Source organism: Hypoxylon fragiforme (genome assembly GCF_022984875.1).
Source record: "Hypoxylon fragiforme strain CBS 206.31 chromosome Unknown GGS25scaffold_10, whole genome shotgun sequence".
NCBI lineage: Eukaryota > Fungi > Ascomycota > Sordariomycetes > Xylariales > Hypoxylaceae > Hypoxylon > Hypoxylon fragiforme.
This window is the reverse complement of record NW_026054765.1, coordinates 2,314,568-2,339,190: the sequence shown is the minus strand read 5'-3', so window position 1 is coordinate 2,339,190 and position 24,623 is coordinate 2,314,568. Positions and strand designations below refer to the sequence as shown.

The 24,623-nt window shown below is 48.5% G+C and overlaps 5 protein-coding genes across 5 annotated transcripts; all 5 read right to left on the bottom strand.

Moving 5' to 3' along the window:
- Positions 1-4,218: 4,218 nt before the first annotated feature.
- On the bottom strand, positions 4,219-5,399 carry GGS25DRAFT_528671 (polysaccharide lyase family 3 protein; the record flags this gene model as incomplete). Its single annotated transcript, XM_049265208.1, has 3 exons — positions 4,219-4,447; positions 4,550-4,805; positions 4,966-5,399. The coding sequence occupies 3 exons, from the start codon at positions 5,397-5,399 to the stop codon at positions 4,355-4,357; spliced, it is 783 nt and encodes a 260-aa protein (XP_049112613.1). The 3' UTR covers positions 4,219-4,354.
- A 768-nt stretch (positions 5,400-6,167) lies between these two features.
- On the bottom strand, positions 6,168-8,187 carry GGS25DRAFT_511814 (DUF427-domain-containing protein). The gene is made up of 4 exons (XM_049262742.1): positions 8,148-8,187; positions 6,848-8,057; positions 6,564-6,787; positions 6,168-6,430 (listed from the first exon to the last, which is right to left on the bottom strand). The coding sequence occupies exon 2, from the start codon at positions 7,662-7,664 to the stop codon at positions 6,849-6,851; it is 816 nt and encodes a 271-aa protein (XP_049112612.1). The 5' UTR covers positions 7,665-8,057; positions 8,148-8,187; the 3' UTR covers positions 6,168-6,430; positions 6,564-6,787; position 6,848.
- On the bottom strand, positions 8,170-11,093 carry GGS25DRAFT_511808 (phosphatases II). The gene is made up of 2 exons (XM_049262741.1): positions 9,958-11,093; positions 8,170-9,882 (listed from the first exon to the last, which is right to left on the bottom strand). The coding sequence occupies exons 1-2, from the start codon at positions 10,397-10,399 to the stop codon at positions 8,873-8,875; spliced, it is 1,452 nt and encodes a 483-aa protein (XP_049112611.1). The 5' UTR covers positions 10,400-11,093; the 3' UTR covers positions 8,170-8,872.
- Positions 11,094-13,233: 2,140 nt separating this feature from the next.
- On the bottom strand, positions 13,234-15,005 carry GGS25DRAFT_528669 (uncharacterized protein; the record flags this gene model as incomplete). Its single annotated transcript, XM_049265207.1, has 1 exon — positions 13,234-15,005. Exon 1 carries the CDS (start codon positions 14,383-14,385, stop codon positions 13,234-13,236), a length of 1,152 nt encoding a protein of 383 aa, XP_049112610.1. The 5' UTR covers positions 14,386-15,005.
- Positions 15,006-17,038: 2,033 nt separating this feature from the next.
- GGS25DRAFT_516280 (uncharacterized protein) lies at positions 17,039-22,158 on the bottom strand (the record flags this gene model as incomplete). The annotated part of the gene is made up of 2 exons (XM_049263182.1): positions 17,039-17,180; positions 17,249-22,158. The coding sequence occupies 2 exons, from the start codon at positions 22,156-22,158 to the stop codon at positions 17,039-17,041; spliced, it is 5,052 nt and encodes a 1,683-aa protein (XP_049112609.1).
- Positions 22,159-24,623: the final 2,465 nt, after the last annotated feature.

Genomic DNA, 24,623 nt, shown 5'->3' with positions numbered 1-24,623 from the left:
AAAGCAACCAAGCAACCAAGCATCGTAACGGCTTCGTTCGTATACCTACCTACCTAGTATAGGTAGGTAAGGTATACGTAAGGCTTTATTCAGGGTTTACTACGAAGTCCCATATATATAAGCGTGGTTTTATTCATGTACGTGAGTATCATGGTAGTATGGTTTCAAGCCTGGGTACGGTGAATTTACGATACTACGAAGGTACCATAGTTATACAATTTTGTCTTTATTGCTTGTCAAGTGCTATGTAGAGTAGGTGCCTAGTCTACCTGATAAATATATATTAGTATATTATCAAGCAACTCTTCCTCATTGGCCCACGCCTTTTTTTCGTCTTTTCCATATTTCTAAATTGTTGCTTATTGCTTAAATCGGTGAGTCGCTACTCAAGGTCACGATAGTGTACATTGTTGTATCGAGCATCTCCCAGGTAGCAGCATACCATACCTACCTCTCTGGGATAGCAAACCTCCCGCCGGTTTCGAATAAGGACAACAAAAAATGTTTGCCTAATCACAAAGATATCGATTTCTATTCGTTGGGCTAAGGAAGTTGGAGATCAATCAAATCAATCATCAATGTGACTTCATCGGCTAGGCGTTCCCCGGCCTTTTCTTTTCCCAGATCGGCGCGCGTGATCCCTGAGGGATCTTTGCATGCAGCCAGCCAGCCCTGGATAAGGAACCGGTGAGCCCAGAGACCCCAATCTTTGGAACGGGTTCTGTAGCCATGCTTGTCAGGGTCGCAGCAAATAAAACGCCATCGAATCCCATTCCCATCCATTACAAACGGACATGTAGATGTGTAGATAGCTATGTGGTGTGTACGGCACGACACAATACCTTTAAGTAGATACCTAGGATACCTACTTCTGAAATAGCCGGCTTGTCGTCGCAACTCCAAGGGTCCTCATCACATCATAGAGGAAACCTAGGTCCTACATACAGCATATGTATGTAGCCTCCAACCTAGGTACTTAGCATGTCATGTTAAGCAAAGCCAGGTTCATCAGTGCACTGACCTCGGTTAATGTCGTTGCCCTGTCTCTAGAGTTCATCTCATTTCACCCACAGCCATCATAGCAATTGAAAGGGTTCCCGGGGAGGGGGCTCTTCTATAACTACTATGTAGGTGATCCTCACGGATCCGGGGTACATCAAGCGGTGCACACGTGCGCAAGACGGAACAAGGTGTAACCATCCATCGCATCTGGAAGGAGAATGATTCTCGAGGAGGGGTGTCACCCAAGTGAGTCAGTGAGTGTGTGAGTGTGTGTGTATGTCTCGGTGTGTGCTTGTGTATCTCGTCGTCGTCGTCGCCTTCATGTCATATTTCCTTCATTGGCATCTTTTTGCGACCTTACTCGCCTTTACTATTATTTTCTTCCTCCAAGTACTTTTTTCTACTTGTCTCAAGTCCGTATCACAGGTTTATAGAGGTGGTGCGAGACTTGCATATAGCGAGCCGTTCCGTTCCCGTTCGTGACTCGTAGGCTGGGCTGGGCTGACTTGTGCCCTGTTCCCCTCCCCCCCCCTTTATTTTTATTTTTATACCTACATGTACATAACGTCTCGAGCCTTACGGCAGGTCGCAGGGAAGGGCTCGTCCCATAATCGTTTATGCGGGTTTACGTCCGTACCTCAACTCTAAATTGCGCGTGCGGCTCGATGCATTCCGCTCATGCATATCGCTCCCCGTCTGCTTACCCTTTCACTCTCACACACACTCTCACCCTCCTTACTCTCGTCATGACCTGCCAAACATGGGATAGCTCTTCGAGTCTCGTTAAATGACCCAATCTCTTGTCCGACTTCCTTACTTCTTTTCTCTCGCCCGGGCCGCAAGATATCAGGGCGTGGACAGTCAACCTCAGCCGGTTCGGGTTTGTGTCCCGCAATATCCGCCCGCTTTGATATCCGGCCCACGGTTCTCAAGACTTTCATATGAAAATCTTGGGAGGCTATTGCTGGTATTACCATTATCGTTCTTATTATTGGTGCTGACCTACCCAGGTACCGTAGGAAGTTCACCCAATGACGTCGTGGGTATCTGGACCGTCGTATCATCCATCGATGTCACTGTTGTTGGAGGCCTCGAAGCCTTCCTTACTATTCCGTCTATTTAGCCTGAATGCCTCCCCAGATAGGTAATCCAAAGCATACTAGGTGACCCTGCTCTGCATCACAGAATAACGAATCTGGCAAGACCCATGTGGCATGGCGGTTATTACTACGGAAACTTCTAATCTAGATCTCGTTCAATGATCCCCTTTCTGGCTACAATTACGTATCTAGGCTACGAAAACCACTATTCTGCTGTCTCCTTTTGGTCGTGACACGTCTGAATTAGGCGCCTTGTAACTGACTAGCGGACGAAGCTGGTAAAGGCCATTTTAATATAAAGATGCCAGGGCACATTCGATGCACGTAGAATCTACCTTAAAATAGATGGCGGAGGATCGATTACCCATGATCCCGTTTCTAGACTCTGGTGGTGACTATACAATCTCGTCAATACCACTATTTTAAACTTATACCATGAAAATGGGGCGGCTGGTATAGTAATCAAGCGACGTGTTACTCATCAACGTCATTATGTCCTATGCCATGATGATGTTTTTCACAAATGCCTCTCCAAAACCAGAGTCACAGTAATTTCTGCCCAGAAATGTCTTTCAACCCTGGTGATAGTTACGCGTCTCGCCTTCATCATCATCTCATTTGCTCTTCCGACTTCTGTTTGTGGGATATCCGTACTTGGAAATTCTCTTCTAATGGTCTGTTCCCTGGATCCCCGTAACAGAACAGTGTTGGCTTACCCTTTACATGGATAGACATTTCGGGCATCGAGGGTCTACCTGGGGGTCTAGATTGATAAAGACCGCTACATGTATATGTGGCCTCCATGGTCTTGAGGGAGATGCTAGAGATCCCCGCGCAACAAAGATGTTATTCTGCGTCTTGTAAGTTATGCCTCATGACTTGAGGGATGGAAAGGGGGGCCGGGGACAGAGCATACCCCTATCGGAAGAGGAATTCGAAACCTCGCTTTTCACAAATTGATTCTCTGAGAGTTACTGAGATAAGTTTGGCTGGTGTGTCTTGGTACCTAAGCCGGGCAACTATCCTAAACCACCTGAGCATGAATCATTTCGAACGACTGTTTAGATTATCTTCTCGAACACAGAAGCTATATGTGTCTAGCAAAGATTTTGCGACCTTAAATAAAGGAGATTCGCCATGAAGACACGATCACAAAACTCACTTCAATGCCCCTTTATGACAAAGCAACCCCCTACACAGCCACCGCAGAGAAAGGGAAAGGAAAGCAATAGCAAACAAAAGGTAGGGTTGTGTCTACTTCGTCGCATAAAAGCTATGACATGAACTAACTGCCAAGTAGAGTTTGATATATACCGAAATGACTCTTCGGTATCCTATAAGACACCGAGAAGTCTTTGACATTAACAGATTCAATGCGCATCTCCTAAAGACAGACACCCCTGTTTCTATTTCACTAGCGGATGAACATCAACATACATACCTACCTAGGCATTTATCTAATAAGTTAACCATACCTTACTTACTTACTAAGGATGAGATAATGAATAAGAACTCTTGCTAATTCTTCAAGGTACCTACTTGCCACAGTAGTCCCCTGAGGTTAGCAAATGAGCACAATCACGGCAGTAAGTAGGTATGTACGCACATCCTTTTCATATTATACCGCTCCACCAAAGGTGAATGATCAATATCTCGTCATTTGTCTTTATTTTATGTTGGAGGGCAAACTGCAACCAAACGAAAGGAAGAAGGATGGAAGAAAAGCTTGGTTTATCACAGACTACGATGGCGGGAAGCCGATACATGAGCCTTAGGGCCATGGCTTCAGGCACCTGCAAGAGTTGATGTCAGGATATCCGACAAACATCCCATCACAAACAACACCAACACATTCCACAGCCTCAAGGGTATACACATCGATTCATTTTCACTCGCTCGCTAAAGGTACAAGTATATATATATACAACGAACTAACTGATAGGCTCTCTTAACTAGGCCCCTAAGAATAGAAAATAAAATACGTTCCTGAACATCGACCACGTTACATACCTACCTAACCGGGTACTAGATGGCGTTTCGGGGTTTCTTTTTTTATCCTCTCAAGTTTTCCCACAGCGTAGAATGCGATGCCTTCTTTCGGCATCGATGTGTGCTCGCTCGCAAGACACTGACGAGGGTGTTGTGACGAATATGTACAGTAGACGCTTAAGGGTATATACATGTGTGTGTGTGTGCCCGATTTATACACGTGTAGCCTAGCTAGTAGCTAGGGGGGGGAGGTAGGTAGGCATCTAGCAAGTAGCGAGCTCGGTGTACTTGCAGTTGTCGCTCGGGCCGGAGCCGATCTCCTTGGGCTCGTTGCCGGGGGTGGTGCCCTCGAACTCCTGGATAAAGGGGTAAGACGCATATGTCAGTAACAGAACCAAAGAATAGCCCCTCCCCCCCTAAAAGGGGCATGTAGGTATTTAGCTAGTAAAAGAACTCACAACACAGATCTCCTTAACAGACGTAGCGCACGAGTCCGTGATGGTCGCGACGTCGCCCTTGTTCGAGTTGATGCCGACGAGGACCTTGCCGTCGGTCGCCTTGACGTTCTTGACGACGACGTTGCGCTCGCCCATGACCTTGCAGTTGCCGCACGAGCGGTACAGCTTGCCGAAGTCGACGGCGGTGAACCCGTCGATCGTCACGGTGCCCAGACCGTTGTGCTGGATGATCTTGTCTTCTGCGCCGGTTGCGCCGCTGTTGGGAGGGGTGTTAGTAGGTTGAACTTGGATATTTAAGGGGGGAAGTTTGTAGATAGGATAGGAGAGAATAGGATAGGGTAGGTAGATAGGGGTAGGGTAATATAGTGTAGTGTAGGATAAGATAAGATGTAACCAAGAAAGCAAAAAAAACATACCCGCCAATAACACTCGCATCCCCATCCCCCTTAATGCTCAGCGCATCCTCGCACACCTTCTCCCACCAGACATTCTCAATGGTGCACTTGCCCTTGCAGTGGACGCCCTCGATCTGGTCGGTGCCAATGATCGCGTTCTTCAGCGTCGCGCCGTCCTCGAGCAGGAACACCGCGTCGGCGTCGCCGCCCTCGGCCTGCCCCGAGCAGCTGACGCCGCGCCCGTACGTCTTGAGGCCGCCGTCGAACGGCTCGCTGGCCTTGATCGTCTGCGGCTCCGAGAGAGTGACGGAGCCTTTCGAGGCGGGGATGGGGAAGTTGGCGCGCTTGTGCAGGGCGCCGACGGTGTTGGGGGTGATGTTGGAGGAGGCGGGGGTGGCGAGGACGGGGGAGGAGGAGGAGGAGGCGAGGAGGAGGAGGGCGGTGGTGAACTTCATGGTTGCGGTTTGGTTTACGGTAAAGGGGTACGAATACTCGTGAGGATCAGATGATATAGAAACGAAGGGATAAAACCGCCTGGGTGAAAGAACGTGATATGAAGTTCAAAGTTGCTGGAACGAGGAGGCAGGACTAGCCAGATAGATGAGCTGATGGGTGAGCGAGGTGAGATGAGTGAGTGAGTGAGTGAACAGAAAGCAGAAAGGGGAAGAGACGTATTAGGTGATCGACGAGCGCTGTACATATATAGCCATCGCATCACATCCCAAGAAGCTTCATTTTCTTTTAACAGCCTCCTACAGCCTAGGCACTACAACCTACATCCTACCATAGTCTACAATACAGCATAACACATCACATGAGCTCTCATCATCTATCTCCCCCTAAATTTGAAGCGTAAGGTGATCCTATTGGTGTTAGCCTCGCCAAGACGGTACAAGATTCTCGAAAGGGCGACGAAACCTGGCTAGTCCCGGTGGGCATCTGATCTATTAAGTTAGTGAAACTCGTTCTCGTATATCGACAACAGACGACAATGACGCATCTTTGCTTGTATAGGTAGGTAACACTGTTAACACTGTCAACACTGCCGGGTTTTCCTCGTTACCGACGTGAAGGTTATGTTATAGACCACATCATCATCATCATCAACAACATACGCTAGGTACGTAAGAGGCAGGCGTTGTACGGTGAGTTATCATATCTGCTTTCTTTGCTTTATACATCAAACTCCATCAGTAAGCATAGTTATGATTGCCATTCAACCTGGTCAATATAGTCATATGATATAATATGATAAGAGGGGGGCTAAGGGCGATCTGCCGCCGGACGATCTGGGGTGGCCTCGCCTCGGGTAGCGAGGCTCACTCACATCGGGCCCTAGATTCTAGCGCTACAGGGACGGGGCGCGGGCGTCGTCAAGTTCCCGAATCCTATTACTGACCTATAATATGTACGGTCGATTCTGTTAGGTAATAACTTGGTCGTTCATTCGCTCGCGAAAAAAAAAGCCAGCCCATGGCTTGTTTCACTATTCATGCGTCAGACATTGCTTAGTGGACTTTTTTTTATATTTAGCCAAGTTGTTTCGAGGAAATAGATTGATGCTGGGGGGGAGGAGGAGGAGCGGGTGATGGGTCATGACGGGCAATCGATCGACATACATCGGACGAGGGGATTTGTCAAGTCTCCACAGCTCTGATACACTGGTATGCATTTCTATTGTACTTGGCCATCAAGGATTCAAAGAGAATGAGGGCAGAATAACCCCTGTATACCAGTGTATTCTATGCATGATAATTATCGCACGAATCTCCGGTCCTCTTAGCCCTCAAGGATCTCAACATCACTTCCGTATTCGGCAAGAGGTTCGCTAAAGGCTTCTCTTCTACGGACTATGTAAGGTACGTATGGGGATATGGGGATATAGGGGCAGGGGATCTCCAACCTTACGACCAGGGTGTTTTTGGGGATGGCACAACTTCTCCATCTATCTCGATCTCAACCTCATCCTTCTCGTGGTAAAAACAAAGATACCCAGCAATAGCGGCACACTCCAGAGTTGGGTTTCTATAGTACCAGATCAGTCCCGGAGCCTTCTTGCCCTCAACCACGACATCGTAGTAATTGGCCACGCCCTTATACGGACACGCAGTCGTCTCACCACTTTCCTGCAACACATGCGGAGGCACTGCCGTTGGGGGAACGTAATATCGACACGGCAGCCCGGTCTCATAAAGATGGACTGCTGCAGTGGTTTCTGCAACCAGCTGGCCAAGCACGCGGACTTTCAGGGGCCGTGAAGAAAGCAGCGTGTCGACGCGCCGGTATGGGTCTTTCGGATGCACGTGAATCCGGGTATCCTCCTCGAACCAGGCATCCACGACGTCGAACTCGACGCGCACCATGTCCGCTAGACATTCTGCTTCGCTTTTACCACCACCTATCGCCTCAGCACTTCCAAAAACGAGGATCCGGCCTGTGGATCGCGTTGCGCCGTGTAGCTCCGCTTCCCAGAACCACAAGCCCGACTGCTTGGGAGAGGACGGCTGAAGTGCATGCTTCGCGAATGCGGTACGGGGTACATAATAATACGGATAATATTCATGTTCCCAGACAAACAGTGCATCGGTGGTGTCTGCAACGTAACTGCCGTCGAATAGGATGCGTACGCGGCGGGGTGTAGGGAGGGTTTTGACGGGGCCGTCTTTCAGCAGCTTCCTGCCAAGATCCCGGAGATTCGGTTTCTCGCGTACCTTGGGCATGAGGGGCAGAAAGGAAGTATATTGAGTAGGTATAAGTGCCTATGGATATGTTATGAAGATGTTGCGGTGAGCTCTTGTGACTTCAGGTATGAATTATTACATGCAGACGCCTAGGTACTAACCTAAGTACTAACCTAAGTACCTAACCTACACATTTACGTCAGTCAGCGCCTTATGACATATGTAACTTACACAGCATGAATCTCGGCAGGTTTTTAAAGCACTGCAGCTTTATGTACTGTGCATGTCGCACATGTATGTATGAAAGAAGGAGGAGAATGCATATTAAGACATAGTAGTATGTTGTAAGAGGTAAGGATAATTATTAATCGTCCAATTGAAAAACATCAATTGATAATTTGTATACACCTGGATGTGTATCCATTGCACCTGCTATATATGCGGGATCAGTGGATGTGCATGTGGCGGGGTAGCTATAGCTATAGCTATAAATATATAGCTATAGCTGTAAATACGTTGTACCTGTATTGTACCTGTAAATAGCTGTAGCTGCACCTCGTAGCTGCACCTGCAGCTTTATGTCACTCGAGAGTCTGGAGCTCTTGGCTCTTCAATCTTACAATACTACATATATCCATATGGATATCAGAATTCCTTTTTAATTTATTGAACAGCCTCAGAGACTATATGACCCCAAAACCAAACGGTAATGGTTAATGAAACGGATGTACAGGGACATCAGTTATGATAACGCCGGCACCAATAATGTGCAATGCAAAGCAAAAGCAAATACAAAGGGGTATCTCGAACCATCCGCGAATGCCACCACCTGTCTCCCTCTATTGACCTGGACAGGAACACGCAACTTTTTCTAATCATGTCCCCATACCGGACTTTGTTTGCCTGCCTGCCTGCCTTCCTGGTCTCTAAAGATCTGACTTGATCGCAAATCATCCCATCAAGTCGATTGAACATGCCAGACGCCTTTTCATATGCATATAACTTGTGCTTCTTGTAGCACATTCCTTTCCCTTCCTGCTGTCATCTCTTCTTACAACCCCCATTCTTTAATCGGTATGCCGTACCATCTTGTCCCTTCCCTTGCTGCATACTTCGTCGACTCCTCTAAAGCACATAAAGCTAAAAGCTAGGAGGCGTGCCTAACGCCGTTGTATCGCTGCAGAAAATGATGCACTGCGATGTTCGCCGGGTTTCGTTACCTTTGACTCTGTTAACATCCTACATTCTCAAATAAAAGGGTCATAGTCATCAACCTCCAACCTCTTTGCCGCAGGCTCTTGCATGTCCTGCTCCATCAATCCATGCTTCTCCAACCAATGCTGGCGCAATACGTGGTACAGGAAATGGTACTGCGGCTCGGCCTGAACCATGAGCTTACGTTGCTCTCGGAGAGCATCGACTGTCTTGTAAATGATATCATCGTTATCTATATCAGGGTTAGGGTGCGCAATCGGTTCGCGCTTGTCAATATCGCCCGAGTCAATTTCTCGCATGAGGTGCTCGAGAGCGATAAACGTTCCACTTCGTCCCACGCCGGCTGAACAGTGGATGATACGAGGGTTGTCCTCCGTGGCATTCTTTTCTCGAGAGAGGCGCATAAGCTCGAAGAAGCTTTCAAGATCCCCCAGAGCCGGGACACCAAAGTCGGGCCACTTTCGGTATAGAAGATGCCAGACCGTCATGTCCTCACGACCCTCCACATGGACCATAATTTGTCGAGCCTCGATAGCGCCATTCGCGTGCTCCTCAACACTGACACACTTGATCTCGGCACGGAAGCCGTCGCCAAACTCATCATTTTCTCCAACCTGCCAAGTTTCGTCAACCATTCGAGGAAAATACGGGTAGCACTTTTCCACGCCACCCTCGTGAGTTTCAGTCAACATAACAATGACTGCAGGGCTTTGTAGTTGCTCAATCACCATTCGCCAGACGTGTTCTGCGGTTCCTGCCTTGGGCCCTTGCATTGCGATATATCGATGAGGTGGCTTTCCTTCGGGATTGATGGGAGACTGCAGAACAATGGGGGACGCATTGATATAGTCAGTCTTACCCTCTGGAACCTGAAGCTTGACGCGGTTGTTGGCCCATGGCTGGATGTTCCCGTATCGGTCGCGATTCTTAATTTCGGGACCGAAAACGCGAGCGAATCGGTATCGGGGCGAGGGATTCGACATGGCTTCATTAATACGGAAGCGCTCTGCCCAGTTGAGGTCAAGAAATTTACTCTCGATTTCTATAATTCAGAAGGTAGAAGTTAGTATCTTAGTATCAGGACAAAATCAAATCAGCGTTAATAATATAGACATACCTTGATATGACAAATTGAGAAAGGCTGGCATCGTGAGAGGCTTGGGGTTACCCTGAGTGGTATTGTCTCCGGGCTGATCGCCGGCCATAGGCAATGACTTGTCGCTGTCTACAATAGACATCGGACCACCGGTGACGGGCGTAGCAGGCAAAGAAAATGTGGCCTGGGCTGGGGATCGTGCACGCTTTTGGGTCTGACGAAAGGGATGAAAGCCTCTTCGGAAAGGCGACTTGCTGCCGGAGTCAGAACGAGGCGTCATGGGCATCGGAATGGTTAGGAGAGGCGGGGGTGTTGGTGGTGATTCTCGGCGAGTGGGAGGAGGATCAGCCTTGGCTGGCGACATCGATTTGTCGGATGGTGAATCAGGCAAGACGATTGCTGGTGGAGAAGAGGCAGGAGAAGCCGGAGCCTTCTTAGTGCGTCGAAAGCGCGAAAGATCCATCGTGGCCCGATAACCTAGAGAGGATTGATGTGATAAAGATCTAAGGAGGAGAGGAGAACAACGCAAAAGAGGACTCCAACGAGAAGGGAGAAAATGACTGGGGGAAATTGTGAATATTGTGGGATCGGGTGAGGTGGATCAAGAGTTTGCTGGTGGCTTGTAAGAGGTAGGAAGAACGACGATGGTATGGTTGGGCGTGTCGCGAGGTTCACGGAAAACCAATGAGGTTGCGTAGACAGTCGCGTAGACTGAGCGGCGCCTGTATTGGGTACCTCAATCAAAATCCGACCTGTATTGGGTATCGATGTATTCGGGTGGGGGGGAATGAAGGGTACGAGTTTAAAGGATAAACGATGTCGATATCGGTGTCGCGGTTGAAAAAGAACAAGAGGGAACAGGCCGACACGAGACGGAAATGATGATACAAGAATTGTATGTAATGAATGGATGTATACCTATCTAGTAGGCAGTTTTGGTAGGTCGCGATACTGTTCCTGACGAGACCACAAGACCAAATTGGTTTGGGTCACAAAAACTGATTGTGCGGAACTACCAAAGTTCATATATGATCAGCATCCGAACCTGAAAAACAAAAGAAAACCAGAGAAAAAAAGAAGTGGTATGGAATGTAAGAGTCGAACAAAAAAGAGTTGTTCGTTATGCGGGATGGGATGGGATGGGATGGGATGGGATGTGAGTGACGGAGTTCAAGAAATTAAGAAATACGTAGTGTAGCCCAGTAGGTACGGTATTTTGTAATTTCTTAAGATGGAAAGGTTCAAGGTTAGGTCACTGACGGCGCTAACTACGTACCTAAGCTGCAGTGGTCGCTGATCAGTTCAATGTTCGGCAGGGACTCTGGACTTACATACAGACATGTATGTACATAATTGGAGTACACATAGCATGTAGTATGTATGTAGTACATATGTAGGATGTGGCTTCCTTCAAATTCCTAGGTTAAGCAACTACATGCCTATCACGTTGCTCAAAGTTATAAGACTGCCAGGTATATGTAGGTAGGTTCAGGTAGGTACTACTTGCTGGCGGCCGAGGCGTTATGTAGAAAATAATTTAGAGAGCTGAAAAATGCGGGGCATCATATTGGATGCATGATGCTTCAAGTAGTACAGGTACCATACAAACTTTGAAGGAAGGAACGATCAAGTCACGGCGGGGTGCACAGCTCTTGACATGTGCCATGTGCCTGGTATATACAGTGCGCATTTAAAGGTTACGATGTTACTACTACTAGGTAGTACATAGTATATACATACAACATTATTCATGTAGAAGTTACATATGCAATGCGCATGCATCTTTGGTGTTAGTAGCGATATTATGTAAGTACCACATGTGCAGCTTACTGTAGATTGCTTATCATATGCCACTTCACGATCTTGAAATCGGTCTGTTCTATTTTTTGATATAGAGTCTTAGAGTCTAGAGGCCAAGGAGAGCAGAAAAGGAGTAAGGGATAACATACCTGCCTAGGTACACATGTTTAGTCGTGAATCAATCCACTTAGAAAGAAGATCTTGTGGACACGGCTTGAAGATATTTACGGCGTACGGGTTGGCATCATGTAGATACCTAACCTTGTATTTCATTGATCTTTCTGCTATGCCGTATAGTTACCTTGATATTTACATAGATGGGCATGCATGTATGCGTGTTGATAGTTACATGTATCTCCACATACATCGTACTATGGAAAGTACAACACAGGATATGTAATTTCCAACATGTGTCGAACAAGGGTACTCCAGCTGTATTGTGGATGTCTACATGTACCTAAGCAGGTACAACATAACCCAACCGTGGGGCTCCATCTGCCACTAACTGCTACCCACCCTAGCTAACCTAGAAGGAATGTTTCTAAAATTAAATCTCTTCAGCCTCAACCACGTCAAACCTGCGGGCCGCAACTTCAAATGTTCCAGATGTCCTCACTACCGTAGATACCTAGGTACATACCTAGTATCCAAGCACACGTGCACATACATATCACCGCATGTTGCTATAAATGATTCACACTATGTATGAATTCACTTCACTTCCCAGCAGCATTGAAGCATGAATCAAAGCTCTAGTATTTCTTACCATGCCAGCAAACCCCTTATATTGGCTAAGTGGAGATATTAGATACTCCCATGGAAAACGATGGGGTAGTCTTAGTTACATCTTGCAGGCAGCTATCGCAAACAACATGGCAGTGGCGTGATTTTACACATACCGATTCCCAGTGAGTACTTTACCTAGGTAGACGGCGTCCAGCCCTGAAGATACCGACTGCTCAATTTGTAGAATAGGTAAGGATGAGAACATGGTGGGATTTTACAGTGGGTGGTGGCGCAAACATACCTATATGTTGATGCTTCACCAAAGAACATAGCTCCGATGCTTTTGAACCAAAGCTCGTCAACATGAGCACAAGCCAACCAGCCCCTTTAAAAAGAAGTAGGTTGGGACAAGACACAAAGACAAACTCGGTACTGCGGCTGGATAGCCCCATGCTTGGACATCATCTGACTGAATCGACATTGACCGCAAGGAAGCTTCACCAAAAACAGCCGAGTGGTTTGGCTCAGGGGTTCTATCTCGCAGCAGGGTGCCTAGACTCAAAGAGCTTGGAAAAAAGGCTTGCCGTCGTTAGGGGGGGGGAATCTACATCGTCGCAAGGAAGCCTTTAGGGTGGATGGAAGAAGAGCACTTGATCATGGAGGAGATCGTTCAAATTCGCCTAAACATGTCTACTATCCATGCCAAATACAATTTGAAACACGAATCAATCAATCCATCGCCATCCCCCTTCTACCTCTCCGCACCACGCCTCAAGTACCAGCACCACTACTCCCTCTACACTTACAAAACACACACACATGCCTGCGCAGCGGAATATTCCCCCTCTTCAGAACCATCAGCATCCTCGCCAACGAAGCCTGCACATCCCTGAGATCCTCCACCGGCACATCCAACCACATCGGCACCCACTCCTCCTCCCCCTCCTCCTCCACCTCCTCACCCTCCAACACAAACAGCTTCCGCACCGCATCCAGCCACGCGCTCTCCACCGACTCCTCCCGCACCACGCGCAGCATCCTCTCAAGCAGCCCCCTCAGCGCCCACACCTCGCGGTCCAGCATGTCCAGCCGCAGCACATGGTGGTTCCCCGGGCGCCGCGGGATGTCGGCGGCGGTGGCGGTGGCGGTGGTAGTGGTGGCGGCCTCCCGCAGCAAGCGCGGGAGGGCAAGCCACTCGTCGACGAAGGCGCGCAGCGCGACGAGGTCGCGGAGCAGCCGGCGGCGCTTGCGCCTCTGCCAGATGCTGAGCTCGTCGTCCGCGTCCGCCGGGGCCGGCCCCCACGGCACCGGCTCGCAGTTGGCGGGGGGCGAGCACGCGAGGTCGACGTTGACGAGGGTGCGCAGCACGGCCGGCAGGATGTCGTGCAGGCGCCGCACGATCTCGCACCCGGCGCACGACTGCCCGATCACGGACGCGCGGAGGTCGCTGCCCGGCGTGTAGTACCGGGCGCTGATCGGGTGTCTGCACTCGGGGTGGATGAGGTCGCGGCGGCAGTAGGGGCAGTTCGGCGCGTCCTTGCAGGAGGACAGCCACGGCTCGATGCAGGCGCTGTGGAAGACGTGGCGGCAGGGCAGGGTGACGGGAGGGTCGTCGGGGCTGGTGTCTCGGCATATGGAGCAAGTGTCGAAGCAGGATATGCCTGTGTCTTGTCCCTTCCCACCCTCTTCTTCTTCTTTTTCTTGCTTGACTTGTCGAGTTGTTGGCTCGTCCACCTCTGTTGGCTTGACCATCTGTCTCCGCTTGGCCTCCCGTCTCTGCTGCCGGCGCATCTGTTCCTGCTGAAGCATCATTTCCCTTTGATGTTCTTTGTAATCCTGTAAAGATGTATAGCACCACAGCGTATGCAAGATGCCAATGATCGCTACGAGGACACAGGCAGCGGGGGACAAGGTGTCGTCCATTTTCGTAGCCGCGGTATAAGTGTGTCACTGAGGTAGCGGCGACTCGTCTTTTATAAACGTTGGTTGTTTTCTGTTTAAAAGGAAGGACCAAGACGATCCAAAGTTTGTTTGCAAAAAAGAAGCGTACAGAATAAAGGAGTTGCGGTGGGAGGAAAGGGGATTTCGAACTTTTCAAATCTAGTGATTTGGAGAGTTTATGCTCGGCTTCGCGTTATACCCCTATCTCGCTCGCTGTAGGATAGGTAGGTATGGTTTTATGCAGTATCTGATGCCTCTAGGTTAGCATTGAAGTTGATGGATTATGGCATACTGATGTGCCGAGGATCAGACTTTATATACCTACCTAGGGTAGTGTCTAACCACCAGGATATAAGGGATGCAATGTTCCAAGGTTGGCGTCAATAATTTGGTAGGTACTGTTGATATTTGTGCCTACTAATGTTCGATAAGATCTAAATGTATGGGTAACTAGTAGATGCTCAGTCTAGAAGTCTGAGGCCTTCTGTCAGAGTCTAGGTATTCAGTGATTGGGGGTGTTATAAGAGAAATAGAAGATGTATAAGCTCAGAGTAACGTGTCAAGAATAACTGCATTGACATGCGCATTTAGATCACATCAAATTAAATCAAATCACATCAGAGAAAAGGGGGCGTGTCGCCCTTATATGCTCTTATATATTCTATCTCCTGGCTACACTAGATATAAGCTATGGCTAGTGCTCTTCATAGCTTCTTAAGGCCTCATTGGATCGAACATTAAAGAGACTAGACAAAGTATATTGATGCAATGGGTTGTGACATAGGTAAACTAAAAACAATCAATCACCTGTTGCCATAGCGATATGCTCTGACACGCGTTGTGAAGTCTGCTTAGGTACCTTATTGAAGATACTTAAACGACAACAGCTAGGTACCAGGTACCTCTACCACTGCCGGACCATTCTGCACCTGGATAACCTCCTCTTGCGTATTGCTATCTACTAGGTGTCATTTGCCCTGGTCGGTCTTCAAAGTCCATTGATCGCCAGCCCAAGTGACATCCTCCCACGGGCCGCCGACATCAAAGCCTCTAGCCCAAACATCCATATCCGCATGTAGTCTCCTAACCTTAAATTGAGGGAGCGTGTGGCCTCTGGTACCGGCACTGCAAAAGCGTGCTGGCCACGCTTCTGGTTGGATCCCGTATCCAAAGCCCTCAGGTTGAGCAGCACAACCCTGTCGTCCTGCATCGACTCGGCATCGCACATCACGTAGCCGCTCATGAACTTTCTGTTCGGCAGGAATGCCGGCTATGCTACGTCGGAGAAGTTGTTTATATACCTAGGTAGTTATCAAAGAAGGCCGACTCGAAACCTAGGTACGCTGACGAAGCCTGGCGGAGCTAGTACAGCGCCAGTTGGCTGGCTGATAGGGAAAGCGAGAGTTTGAGCTGGTGCTGCCAGACCATCCATTTTCGCTTCCGACACAGTAGCATGGCTTTGCGCTGAAGCCACCCAGACATTTAGAACCCTGCTGAGTGGGCAGGTAGGGACGGTTACACTTGTCTTTATGGTCGAGATGATGGCCGAAAGTTGACTGAGGCGAGGAAGGGATTTGAGAAAATCACATTATACCCAAATAGAATGGCAACGCAGGGTGCCTTATTCACTACCTAGGTAACTATATATGGTGAGAACTGCCTTATGTCATGGCATAGATGTAAAGGGGGTATATGGTTAGGGGGCATAAGCTCATAGTAAGCACTGCATACTGAGCCGTACTGCGTTCCTGCAAGCTTCCCAGTTCAAAAATTGGAGAATTCACGGCGTAAGTGTTGATAGGGCTGAAATCCGCCTAACAAATAAGAAAAAGCATATAGGTACTAGAAATATCGATCTCTCTATTAATATAGGATTGTCATTCTTAAACTGGCAACCTGGTTTCTTTTAATGAAGGTGTTCAAAGGCGGTCAGGTCAGTATAAGCAGAATATGAAAAAGGGGGGGAGCAAACACGCCCCCGCGTCTAGTGGTTACCTAGGCATAAACGAAGTAAATACACAAGTGAGATCGTCTTGTCTACAAGGTTCGCTTTACTGATAATTAGTTTACCTAGCTTATGCTCGAACACGTTTGTTTACACAATTAGCGTCCACCTGGAGGTATAAATATACAAGCCCTAGGTTACGTAGGGAACCTACAGTAACATCACAATTCAGCCAGCCAAACCTACTAGTCACGATATCTTGGAACTGAAACATTCCCAACCCAGCCACTATACTTAATATATAAAACACTCCCCCATTCTATGTCCTTGAACGCCATGCTAGAGAAGGAAGAACGGTAGGTACCTATGCACATAATCAGACATATAGGCGCGGGTGTTGGTGCTGTATAAGCGACTTCCACCCATCCTTTACACCCATCCATCAATGCTCGTATGTTGATTTACCGCTTGTATCACGCCACGCCATGCCAATACAATGAAAAAAAAACCATACTTTATCCAACCGAGTGGACGACCCCATTTCTATTTAAGCTATCGAGGTCCGGATCGTCTCTCCAGGTTAGGTTTTCCAAAAAAAAAAGAAAAAGTCGTCAATAGATCAGATTGCCGAGTATTCAAATAGAAGGCTGGGTTCTATGTAGGGACATAGGTAGGTACCTATTTTCGGTCTTATCCAAGTCTCCCATTGACTGGGAAGTACCCCTTAATCTTGGCGTAGAGCTCTGTATCTAAAAAGTTGTAGTCGGCATCGAGCTCGCAGAATTCGTGCTGTCGTAGTAAATGTTCGGCCGTTGGGCGGTCCCTAGGATCACTATGATATTATGAGTAAACTTGTCTCAAAGACCAAGAAAGATAAAAATAAACGGAGGAGGCACATACACAGTAAAGCAATCCAGCATGAACCCTAAAGCATAGGGAGTTATGGCATCGCGTACGTCGTCCGCGATTGGTGGGGTTTCGCCGTTGGCAATCTTGTAGATGGCGCCGACAGCTTCTTCTTTACTCCAGGGCCTCCGACCCGCAAACATTTCCAAAACGACACATCCCAAACTCCAAATATCGACCTTGGCACTGTACCCTTCTCCCTGGGATCGGATCACCTCGGGCGCCATCCAGAACACGGAACCCTGCATCGAGTTGGTCTTGTCATTACCGTAGATGTTGTCCGTCTTCTTGCTGATGCCAAAATCGGAAATTTTGCACGTGCCATCGACATCTAGCAATATGTTGTCTGCTTTCAGGTCTCTGTGTAGGATGCCTTCGCGGTGTAGGTACGCAAGACCCGAGAGCGCCTGTCGCGTTAAGGAGCTTACCACCGATTCTTCGAACTTCCCGTGTTTTCGTAGGCATGACCCAATACTGCCACCGGATATATACTCGAGGAAGATGCTGATGCTCGTCTCTTTCCTTTCGCATCCGAGATATTGGACGATATTGACGTGGTCTAAGTTCTGCATAGTATCGATTTCTTGATCTAGGGCTTTGAGTAGCTCCTTCATCTTGTTCTTATCACCACCTGCGGCCTTGGGGTTGACTTCAACTTCCTTCACGGCCAAGAATTCACCAGTTGTCGCATTCATACCTAGATATACACGGCCGTAAGTACCTTTTCCAATGAGCTCACCTTTGAACCATCGGAAAGTGGTCTGTCGCCTCGGGAGAACATCTTGCGGGATCTGGGGCACAACCATGGAGCCGCGTTCGGGGCGGATTTGCACGACGTTAGCGCCAAACATCTTCGTACTCTTGCGGCGTTGGATCATGGACGAGGCCGTGCCCGCAGAAGTAGCTGAAGATGTCGTGAAGCGCTTATTCGCTTCGTGGGCACCACGCGCTACTTCTCGAATTGACTTCATGCGACCGAGCCCACTAGAACGCTGGAGGTTACGCGACACGACCGAGGCAATCGAAGGCGGGCGCTCAAGAGCCTTGAGGGTTGACTCGTCAGAGCCGAGAGTATCGCTCTCATATATCGAAGACCTTGTGGTGGAAGTTTCAGCGGCAGGCGTGAGAGTTTCTAAAGATATGGAAGATGCATCATTTGATGTATTATTTGTTTTGATGCTTTCGACTGGAAGGTGCTCTTCTTGCTCCGTAATGGGCGACACGGGAAGTTCAGCTTCGTCAAGCACAGGTTGATCAAGGTCGAGCTCGGGGAAGAAGGCGTCAAGGTTGCTAAGCAAAGCCTCCGGCGGTGGACGGTTAGCCCATACGCCACGGTCAACGAAGGACTTTCGGCGGTTGATTTTGCTATCATCTGATTGCCACTGTTCTGAACCGGGAGTACCTGGCGTGCGACGATGAGAATCACGCCCGCTCCGGATACTACTGTCGTCCTCCTCCATATCAGGCGTGTTGGCGGTGCCAGGTGGAGAATCGAATGACACAGACAGACCCTTCTTGGATCTTGATGTCTTCACTCTCAAGCTTGGTTTCCTACTCTCGCTTGATTCCGAGTCGCTATCAAGGATACTTGTCTCGTTACGGCTCGGCTGCTTCCGCACTTCCTTCTTCGACGGTTGCCGTCCCCTCATTGGAATAGCAAATAGACCATCGTCGGAATCGTCACCGGAGTCGTCATCCATTGGCTTGGTAGTAGATGCAGCGGGATTGGCGAACTGCACATCCGTCTCGGTGAAATCCACATCAGGTCCGTGAGATTTACGGCGGTTGGTCGTGGAATCTCCTTGTTCGGCGGCGGCGGGTCCTGGAGCAGGGGGCGGTGGAGGAGGTCTCGGGTGGGCCGTGCTTGGGCTAAGGTCACCGGGGGATGGCGTTCGTAGTGCTATTTCACGTAGTTTAGTATTTGGATCAAGCTGGGATTTTCCGCGGTTGCCGAGGAGTGGGGTGCCACCGGGTGAGTAGTCTGGTACAAGAAAAGGCACGTCGCCACGGCTCCACGTTAGGGAACCGGGTGAGCCAGACCTTGACCGAGAACTACTGCGACCCGAGGCGGTCGTGCCAAAATTGACGCTTGCCATTGCTCCCTTACCTCTTTCTCTTTGTTCTACGATATCCGCTCCGGCTGGAGGTCCTGAGATGCTCCGATTAGGCGAGACCGGGCGTTGTGGCTGCTGGATTGCTGATGGTCGAGCCAGTCGACCCCAGGCACTTCCCATGTTGACCAAAGCACCGAGCGCCGAACCAGCCGGCGGAGAAGCAGGTTCAGCGGTCTGCTTCGAGACCGGGACCGGGATCGGGGCCGGGGCCGGGGTAGGGACAGTGTTTTGAACGGTATTATGAGCCGTTTCATTTGCTGAAGTAGTCGGCCGCCTAGGACTGGGGAACCCATCTAGACTACCCTGAGACTGCCGCATACTGTGACCCGTTTTTTTGCTCAATGAGTTAGCCTTGATCAGAGTAGCGGTTTCTACGCCTGGGGGCGCAGGTGCTTTTCTTTGTGGGAAAAGGTTGTCTGGCCTCTTTTCCTCGAATGGCGAGACGCGTGGATGGTCGAAGTCCACATTACGACCGACAATTCCAGCTTGAGGGGAGATCTCTAGCGGTGAAGAATCCTTGTTAGCTTGTCTTCGTTTGGCGAGGTATGCTGCTTGTTGCCTTTCGACTTTGGCACGGTACTCGCTCGCTTTCACAGCTAAGTCGGGGTTATTTGGCTCCGAGCCGGCTGAAATAGTGTTATTTCTTGAAGTAGGAGGGGATGAACTTGATCTTGAACGGCCATTGAGGTGAGCGTAGGCGTCTTCGTTCAAATTCGAATTGGGAGCTAGATAACCAGGCGCAGCACGGGTGCTGTCACGAGTACCGTCACTGGGCCCGCCTAACCTAATGAAAAACTTTAGAGAGCCGTGAGCATCGCCCTTATTACGTTTATGTATCCATAAGCTTTGGTCTTCCAGTGCCTCCTCGTGAGAGTCGCGTCCTAGCTCGGTTAAGAATACCTCAAACCCCTTAGGATCCGGAAGTCCTAGATTCATACAGAAACAAGTGCGTAAATCAGTAGCCGTGTCACAATCGGTAACGTCGCACAATCGATAATTCCACCCGTCTAATGTAACAAGGACAAATACTCTTGGAGAGTTTCTGTTGCGCCTGAACGTCGGAGCTGAATCGGGAACTGCCTCTGGTGGTGGTGTTCCAAATCGGGGTCTTAGTAGGTTAGGGCTTGTAGGCGACTCCCCATCTTCAGGGGAAGGGAATGACCCGTCCTCTCTCTGCTTATTTTTCCACTTCAAAAAGCCAAGGAAGCTCTTGTTATCCTTTGCTGAAGATGGCTCGGCCGAGCCAGGCCTTTCCGTGGATCCAGAATGTTTCCCATCACCGTTGTATCGACCTCCACGGCTCGCATTTATCATGTCACCAATCCCGCTCATGCCATTCCGCAGAATTTGGCCGACTTCAGGTGGCACGCCAGAGCCGTAATGCGCCATATTAGATGAAACTGAGTCGGTACTGTTTCGAGATTTGTGGTGGAATCTATGGGAGGGGGATAGATTCCCTGAGGACGGTTGAGGTTGGAAACCGGTTGGAAATTTCGGACTTGACCCGGGACTATCACTCCGTAGCGCAGATCGGTAGTTACCGTCTCCATGGTCGCTTAAATTTGGGCTAAGCCTACGACTGCTATCAATATCAATGTTTTTCAATATAGAACGGTGGTTGGAGTCTGAGCTCATCGTGTTGCTTAGAGTCGGCATAGTTGTAGATCGTGACTGGGAAAATCCCCTGGAACTTGAGCCAGCCTTCACAGGGGTATTCGGGGATTCTACATCGGTGCCAACCCCCTGTGTATAGGCACCGCTGAGAGATTCCTTGCTGGCATGAGCGGGTAGCGTTTTGGTACCATCGAATGGTTTTCCGGTGACTATGCTCCGAATTAGACGACGCATTCGTTTGCCCTCTTCCCTCTCTCGGAGTTGATCCCAGTTGACTTTGCTAATGATGCATTCTGTGATCAATCTTGGATATACAAGCTGATGCATCATGCCAAAATTTCCTCGGCCTCCTTTCTGACTACCGAGTTCCAGGAACTGTGCTCCATGAATGTTGAGGTTCTTAAAAGTCTCTTGCCATTCATGGGAGAAATGATTCGCTGCCAACCACAGCAACACATTATCTAGAGGCCATTTACCAGGTAGGTCGGGTGGGATCTCAAAGCTCCCAACTGTCGCGGCTGAAGCGGTCGAAGTCGTTGACAGCATTCTGCTATTGAAAGCATTGGCATTTGCATACAGCATTCCACGGTAGGGATCGTCGGCTGAGAGGGTATTATTTGTAGTATTTGCGCTGCTTGTGTGACTGGGCCGGGAAGATTGTGGAGTTGGCGTCGTATCCTCGGGGAAAAAACCAGGTATTCCAACACCTTCACCGTACGTATCACCACCTGGTATATATGTTGCTGATACCATCGCTTCGCTTGAATCATTTCCAGGCCTATATGTCCCGGACATGTGTTCGTTGGCAGGTGGAGGAGGGGGAGGCATTGACAAGGTCCCATTAGAGGCCTGAGAATGGAGTTTTGGATTGTATGCTGGTACTGGTCCACCTGCCGGTGGAGGGGGAATGTTGAAGCTGGGCTGTCCACTGTATGTGCGGCCCCACTGCCAAGGGGGTTGAGGTCCCAAAGCGCTGTTCGGTGGTGGGCCAGGTGGTGGTGGTAACAAGACATTGCCGGTCGCAGAGGGTGCACTTGGGTACCTAGGTGGCGGAGGAGGGAGATTCATCATGGTATTAAGTTGGCCAGTTTGACCAGCGACGGGCGGCGACATCGGCGGGGGCGGCGGCGGGACCTGGAAGGACCGCGCCGGGTTCTGTTGGGTGTTTTGATACATGATAGATATGTAAGATAAGAGGGAACGGCATAGGTCGTTAAGGTAAGTGGTCGGGTTCGAGTTCGAATTCAAATCGTACGTTTGGTCACGGTCGAAGACTTGGTAGAGGTAGAGGGGATAGCAGAGGTATCAAAGAGAACAATTAAGCGATGACAAGACAAACACACATGTGCATGCAAAGGCACAAACGGCAAGCAGTTTAAGACAATGAGGGTTTTTGTGCGACAAGAAGATCAAGGAACCTCAACTCAAGATCTAAACAACAGCCATAGAGACAGCGGGTGAGGTTACTGACTATCGGAACTCTCGAGATCGTCTCGAAGCGGCTGGAAGGCTTCTGGGGTCGGTGGGCCGAAGGAATACTGTATGTAGTATATTCCAATTAAGCTTGACGGACCAAGCCGTCAACTGTAATTTTTAAGTCAACTGAGAAAAAGGTAATAATAACAAATTAATACCAAAAAATTCGGGTATGCTGGAAGATAAAAGTGAATTCTGCGGTAGAAAGTCTCGGTCACCACTTAGGAAAGGCGGGGATGATAGCGACGAGGAAAACCATGACTAAGTCGGTAAATAGTCTGGTATCCTAGTTAATTGAACTGTTAATATGTATGGAGTTTACAATCGTGAAGAAGTTTGTAGTTTGAGATTGAAATAATCTATTGTATGGTCTTGTTGTCGTGTTCGTTCGGAGTTGGTATTAAATTTGTCGTTGGTGGTGTGGTATGTAAAAGTCCTACTATGTAAAGTTCAATGTTCAATGTTGTCCGTTTTACTCGTGACAATTCAATGCCCAGTTGTGTCTAGGCTCTATTATGTTAGAACGAGCGGGTAATGTTAAATTGGCCTCAGCCTTAGCGTTGAAAACTAAAGTTTGGCGTTTGATGTCAAGGGCTTTTGGGGGGTTTTGGTTTAGAATACAGTTAGAAAGGTGGGAAAAAACGAGTCTGGGGTATCCTATTAGGTCAAGCCGCACTCCACGTCGTACTAGGTATTGTACCTTCATACAATATCTTAGGTACCTTTCGTAGTATCGAAGAAGGGTAAGCGGCTACGCGCTTACGAGTTTGCGACCAGGGATATGATAGGTGTGATGATTGGAAGCTGCGTTCCACCACGTTCAATGTTGTACATGATACTACCTAGCTAGTAGGTATATATAACAATACTAGGTATTAAGTACCTACATAGTACCAACTAAGTCGTATTTGTACCATAAACCGTCAATTAAATGTTTCAATGAATACAGAAACAACAAAGAATCATGTTTTAACTATAACCAAACTTGAATTTATAGTCACGATGTTTCTTTCTTCTACATTTGATGTATCCAATCCAACATTGAACATTGATGAATGCCGTTGAGTGAATCAGGTACTACTAGTAGTACATCATACATACATAGTAACTATGTACTAGATATTCAATATTGATCAATATCTATCATCTTCATTTCCTTCTTTCATAATATTCACCCTTACCCCTTCCATTTCCTCTTAGATGACGAGATATGGAGAACAAACGCCGCAAAAATCTCAGGATACGAAAGAAATCTACCCTTCAATGTCGTTACCAGCCATCAATCACACCACCAGCCCAAAAACACAATTTCTGAATGCAAGGACGCAGATTGATTCGCAAGCTACTACCTCACATATGTACATACGTCCTGTATGCATGCATGCACGTATATAATAATTACATATTTACCTAAGTAGGTACCTACTTATTTATACTTATGTAAGGGGACGTCGGATGCATTTTTTGACCCTCATATGTACCTAACACCCATGGGACGAATCCCATTTGCTCCAACGTTGAAGGCGCTGGATACTTACCTACTGTACAATACAACCACATATTCTCCCCCCCTGATTCGGTCCACTTCTCTCCCGCGCACCCGCAGCTGCATATCGCAACCACATTGCGTACCCAGAGGTAGGCCCTATCTCGAAACTAACTGGGTTGGGTAGTAATAAAAAGCCCTCCCGCGTGCATAGACACGCAATGCCTATACGTTGGGGATCCAATACGGCTAGTCCGGCAGCTACATATTCGACGTGATTCCATCCCGAGGTGCCGGTCGGTGCGGCTGCGTACATCGGGATTCCCAGAATTTCAACATCATCATCTATTATTGAATTTACCAAGTACTCCACACAAGCAAGACAATAAGACATGTATGCATGCAACTCAGCCCTGTTAACCATTATATATATCTAGTTACTACTTATATATGTGCCCCGGCAGGCATGCCAATCTGCCTTTCTTCATGATTTACATCTCATCGTCATTATCGTATATGATTGGTTATGTCTCATGTCTCTCGTTGGGGGCCGTTTTAGTAAATCATTTACATGGACAACGTGCCTGGTGTTCCTTGCAGGAGTAAACGTAAGCATTACATATCCCAGTGAGGCATGCAGCTCGATATGTATGCCCTGTGCGAGATGGTTCCTCAACTG